Here is a 6,206-nt window from a genome sequence, read left to right on the forward strand (position 1 = left end):
GTGCCAACAACACACATATATTGCCCGAAACCACCAAGGCAGAGCTACACAAACACCCCACAAAACAAAGCCTTGAGTCTAAGTTCCATCCACAATGTTTAGATTCTTCGGTCATGATGCATGCATGATGGATTCATCCACATGGTAAAAATTTGCTATTATAGACGATGGAAGGCCAGATTTTTTTTGATTAACGTGGTGACATGGAAATCATGGTCAAGCAAGCGACTTAGTGAGTTAGGAAAGCAAAGCGGATCTGATACTGGAATGGCCTATCTGCATCTAATGTGGAATAAAAAGAAATATTTTAATGAAAAATAAAAACATAAATATGAGCCGTCTATTAGGGATGGATGGTTAGATTTCTCTGCAAACATTAGTACCAGGCTTTGTGCGGGTCGGTACTAAGGTCACTCTCAAGGCACATGTTCATTGCACTATAATCAGGACTGCAAACTTGGAAATTGTAGTTGGTGGGTTTTATGGGGATGAAACTCCTCTCTCATTTCATGAAACTCCATCATCTCTCACCTCATAAAGATCTTGTCAAGTCATCAAAATTGATGATGCAACTTTGAAATTAATTCTGATGAAAATCTCTGTAAAACTTTCTCTGAGACCGGCCTAATGCTCTACTCCCTTCGTCCCTAAATAATTATCATTTTCGCTTACCAAGAAACAACTTTGACTAAATATATATATAAAATATTAATATTTATGGTGCATAATTAATATCATTAGATAGATATTTAAATCTAGTTTTTTAATAAATTTATTTGGAGATACAAATGTTGCAGATATTCTCTACAAATCGAGTCAAACTTGCGACAATTATTTATAGGGACGGAGGGAGTAGATGGAAAGTCGAATATCCAGTAGTATAAATAATGTAGATTGATTGATTGATTATGTAGTTAAAGTGCACAACTATGATATAGAAAAGAGGGAGTAGTATATATGAACTCTATCTACGTTTTGTTTACTTCGAGTTGTTGATTGTGTTAATGTGAATTATATAGCACATGTACGACCGTGAGTTGTTACAGGAGATAAGGATGCATCAAACTTCTCTAATCGACGTAAACCTGTCACATCCTTGTTCAAACTACAAAATCAGCAGCTGATGAACATGGTGCTGCACCAACCAGTATCCACAGTTGACAGTTTAAACACCATCTATCCAAGGCGCGTCGTATGCACGGTCTCCACATGAAGATCACGGTGCATACGTCCAAGGCAGTCAAGCCCGCCTACGGCGGTGGCATCGGCGGCGACGCCACCGCCGTCCCGCTCACGGTGTTCGACAAGGCCAACTTCGACCAGCACATCTCGGGCATAAACTTCTTTCGCCAGCCGGCGCCGCCCAACGCCGCACTCGCGGCAGGGCTCGCCAGAGCGCTCGCCGAGTACCGCGAGTGGGCTGGGCGGCTCGGCGTCGACGCCGCCGGCAGCCGCGCGATCCTGCTCAACGATGCTGGCGCGCGGTTCGTCGAGGCGACGGCCGACGTCGCGCTCGGCGACGTCATGCCGCTGGAGCCGACGCCCGACGTGCTGCGCCTGCACCCGGACGGCGACGGCGCCGAGGAGCTGATGCTGGTCCAGGTCACGCGGTTCAAGTGCGGCTCCCTTGCCGTCGGCCACACCATACACCACGCCGTCGCCGACGGGCGCGCCGCCTGCAACTTCCTCCTGGCCTGGGGCCAGGCCACCCGCGGCGCCGCGTTCGACCCCGTCCTGGCGCACGACAGGGCGTCCCTCTTCCTGCCCCGGCAGCCGCCGCGGGTCGCGTTCGAGCACCGCGGCGTCGAGTTCAAGCCCCGTGAAGAGAAGAAGCCCGGCAGAAGAAGCGACGTCGCCGTCGTCGACAACGACGACGAGCTGGTGGTCCAGAGGGTGCGCTTCAGCAGGGAGTTCGTCGCCGAGCTGAGGTCGCGGGCGTCGGCGGGGGCGCCGCGGCCGTACAGCACCTTGCAGTGCGTGGCGGCGCACCTGTGGCGGTGCATCACGAAGGCACGCGGCCTTGACGCGCGCGAGATCACCAGGCTCTGCGTCGCCGTGGACGGGCGCATGCGCATGCGCCATCCGCCGGTGCCGGAGGGATACACCGGCAACGTGGTGCTCTGGGCGCGGCCGGCCGCTGCCGCCGGGGATCTGGTGTCCATGCCGCTCCGGCTCGCCGTGGAGCTCATATCCCGGGAGGTGGCGCGCGTCGACGACAGCTACTTTAGGTCGTTCATCGACTTCGCCAGCTCCGGGGCGGTGGAGGAGGAGCGGCTGGTGCCGTCGGCGGACTCGTCGGAGACGGTGCTGAGCCCGGACGTCGAGGTGGACAGCCTGCTCCACGCCCCGTTCTACGACCTGGACTTCGGCGGCGGTCCGCCGTTCTTCTTCATGCCCAGCTACCTGTCAGTTGAGGGCACCGTGTTCATTGTCCGGTCTTTCTCCGGCGACAGAAGCATGGACGCCTACGTGCCTCTCTTCAGACGCGCCATGGACACCTTCAACAAGTGCTGCTACTCGCTGGCAATGGCGGACGCACGTCTTTAGGGGAATGAAATGGAACCCATCTGATCTGGTGCTTGCTAGTCTGCTTGCTCTTGCATCCATGGCCGATCGATCGAATTGTTGTAAGAAACATATGTTGTGTGTTGATCTTTAAATTGTCGAATTTGCTATAATTCGTGGAGGCAAGATTATTGAGGTCGAATTCTCGTTTATACATTTGTTTCACGACTACTGGGCAGCGGTCATCAACTGCAGTAATATCAATTTCTCAAAAACTGGGCTTGCTATTTGTTGGTGTAGCCACTCTAAAAGTATATATTTTGTACCTTTTCAATTACAAAATATCAATTCGTTAAAAATGCTGGCTCAATAAATCTATAAAATATTGAATCGACATTTCTTGTAAAAGATTTTGAATAAATATAGTTTGTGAAAAAAATTGAGTCAACATTTCACACGTAAATAAGTTGACAAGTACCACCCCTAAGGTTATCGTGGCAAGAGGATGTCAAGCAAGTACGACAAGTTCAAGGTCTACTAGGTAGTGGGCCATATGACGGCAAACAAAATGGAAGAATTATCACGTACTTAGTAGATTTTCTCTTGGGAGTACACGTGCTCGGGGCGTTTGGTTCCCTTGGCTTATTTTTAGCACGTGTCACATCAAATATTTAGATATTAATTAGGAGTATTAAACGTATATTATTTACAAAACCCATTACACAGATGGAGGCTAAATGGCGAGATAAATTTATTAAGCCTAATTAATCCATCATTAGCAAATGTTTACTGTAGCAACACATTGTCAAATCATGGACTAATTAGGCTTAATAGATTCCTCTCACCGTTTAACCTCCACTTATGTAATGGGTATTGTAAATAGTCTACGTTTAATACTTCTAATTAGTACATAAACATATATTTGATGTGACACGTGCTAAAAATAAGTAAGAGTAACAAAAACCGGATTAGGTACGGGTGTCTCACATCTCATCATGCAAGTTTATAGCATCAATGATTGCTCGAACATAAGAGCTGTCTCACATAAAAAATACAAAATTTGTCGGAAGTTTGTTACACCTACCAGCCTACGACTTATTAACAAAGTCAAATATAGAACACCATTCAGATATAAAACAAGTCCGTCTGTATTTTTTCTACAAATGGTTTGATACTACTTGCCAGCCGTGACTTCATATCAATAGTAAAACGATTAGCAGACTATCGTCGAGAGGGCTCAATTATTTACACTACCATATACTTTTATGTATGTAGATGGCGCGTGAGCGACTCATGCATACATTATAAACTAAGAAGGGAATTTTAGCTACAAGATAAATGACTTAGTGTGATTTTGTCAGAGCTCCAGCTTCGAGGACTTTGACTCTCCCAACAAGACTTAGAACTTGTGTCAAATAATATTTTTTTTATAATTTGTGTTTAGTCTAAAATATTAGCATGCATAACCAAATAACTCGAATATATTACCATAGTTTCTGCTCTAAAATTCGAGGACTTTGCCACTGCCAACATGACCTGCAGCAACATGATTAGTGAACAATATAATCCGGATGCTCTTAAAGAGAACGAATCAAATGTAGGAAGAGGCCTCTCAAATTTGTCATACGGTTGAACTTTGAATGTAGACCTGGATTGGTAGGTGTATTAAGAATAAAAGGGATTGATCTAAAACCCCAACTGGATATTGCCTTTTCGAAGATAGCTTATAAGTTATTATTTTCTGCCGGTCAGTTTGGTATCATCAACACGTAACAACAGAATAGCACATCCTCGAGGATACATAGCTAATTTTGCAGGAACACTAGTAGAGAACTCGCCTTTAGTCCCGGTTAGTAGGGTGCATATCTTCCGAAAATCCATCCGAGATAAACCAATCGAGACAAAAGGGAGGGTCTTTAGTCCCGGGTCCTTCAACCGGGAGCAAAGCCACCTTTTAGTCCCGGTTGGGTTCCCCAACCGGGACTAAAGTCCTATTTAAATTTCAGACGCGTGCTATGCAGGTGCCTACATGGCGCCTGTAATTTCATGCATCAAAAACATACCCCGGCCCTTTTGTTAACCTTTAGTAGTTGAGACTTTTTTATAATGAAATCAAACTAGTATTTAAACGAATGAAATTAATTATACAATTACTATATATATAGACAATTCGTAGTATATATATAATTCTTAGCATACTATACAAATCGATCTTAGGGCGTATTATATATACAAATCAAATTATATATCTACAATCTTTCCATCGAGGTGTTGCTCGGAGCGTCTAAATTTTGTCCATCGTAATAAAATTCTCCTTGTGGATTTACCACCTTATCCATTTAGGAATCCAATGAGACCTTCACATATTGCCGCTACTCTTTCCTTCTTCAAGAGTCCTTGTTGAATATTTAACATCTATAATTTGGAAATATGTGAATGTTACACGAAAAATTAAATATAAGGAGCTAGAAAATAATGAACTATTAATATTTTTATTTTACGTACTTTAAAGTTGTGCGGCGTAATCTTTAGTTCCTTGGATCCCATAAAACTATGCATGTGCTCACAGATGTAGTAGCCACATAGATTATTCCCGGGTTCCTGTCTTAAGCACTTCAATGGGGAAAAAATAAGTTATGAAATATTCATGTTATACAATGTACAAAATGTGCAGACTTTATACGTACCAGGAAGTCTGTGTTCCATGTAAGTTTTTCTTTGAATGGACCTTTGTGTGTCCTCATGAATTGTCTCCATGCGCTCCGGATTAGAATAATGAATGATATAGTGTAACCGGGATAAAATTTAGGAAACAAACTTTTGCATAGAGATAAAGGTCTAGAATTATTACAAGCCTAACATGTCTTGCATGTCTCGATACTCCACCGGATCTTTTCTCAACGAATCGAAGACAGTGACATAGCTTCTTTCAGGATCAATTATAATGAGGATCCAGTGGAAGCTGCGTACGTAAAATGTTCATACATATTAGAGCTAACTAACATTAATCAGGTAAGGAAAAATAAAATGAAAGTAGACGGTATACACACACTTACTTGAAGTTGTATGGAAGTAGTATGAAATCCTTAAATTTTTGTTTGTCTAGGAAATTGTATACTTCCACCAAAGTACTTTTGGGCGATACCTGTATCTGTTTTGGTTAACTATGGATAGATCCATGAAGCCAATATGTAGGTACGCTTCTCGTCGGCACGTCTGAATTAGCATCCTATGTAAAATGGAAGATGAAGTTAGTACGGTGACGCAAGCAAAAAAAATAATGATATGAGCCAAAATTCTAGTGTCGTACCTAGTTTTTTATGGCCCTGCTGGCAATATGGATACAACAAATTTTGGTGATCATCTATCATGCGCTGCAACTTTGCTGCTTCCTTCTCAGTTTCACAATCTCTGTGTGCATCTCGTTTTGCTGCTTCCTTCTCAATTTCACAATCTCTGCGTACATCTTGTAGCACCTGACCAAGGTCATCAGTATGGCCATTTTTTGCAAACTCATTTTCATCAGCCTCGCCCATTGTAGTATCTGCAAAAGCTTGGCATGCAGCCTAGTCCGGAATGTTGTCATCATCCTCTTCCTCTTCGCCATCTTCCATTACAACCCCTCTTTCGCCGTGCTTGGTCCAAACTAAATAGTTAGGCATGAAATCGTATCTGGTTGTGAATAGTCCCCCACGAATCCT

At 43.9% G+C, this 6,206-nt stretch overlaps 1 protein-coding gene across 1 annotated transcript; it reads left to right on the forward strand.

Annotated features, from left to right (window-relative positions):
• The first annotated feature begins 1,054 nt into the window (after positions 1 to 1,054).
• Positions 1,055 to 2,717, forward strand: LOC117833690 (agmatine coumaroyltransferase-2). The gene has a single exon (XM_034713285.2). The coding sequence runs from the start codon at positions 1,195 to 1,197 to the stop codon at positions 2,545 to 2,547; it is 1,353 nt and encodes a 450-aa protein (XP_034569176.1). The 5' UTR covers positions 1,055 to 1,194; the 3' UTR covers positions 2,548 to 2,717.
• Positions 2,718 to 6,206: the final 3,489 nt, after the last annotated feature.

Source organism: Setaria viridis, chromosome 8, assembly GCF_005286985.2.
Source record: "Setaria viridis chromosome 8, Setaria_viridis_v4.0, whole genome shotgun sequence".
NCBI classification, from domain to species: domain Eukaryota; kingdom Viridiplantae; phylum Streptophyta; class Magnoliopsida; order Poales; family Poaceae; genus Setaria; species Setaria viridis.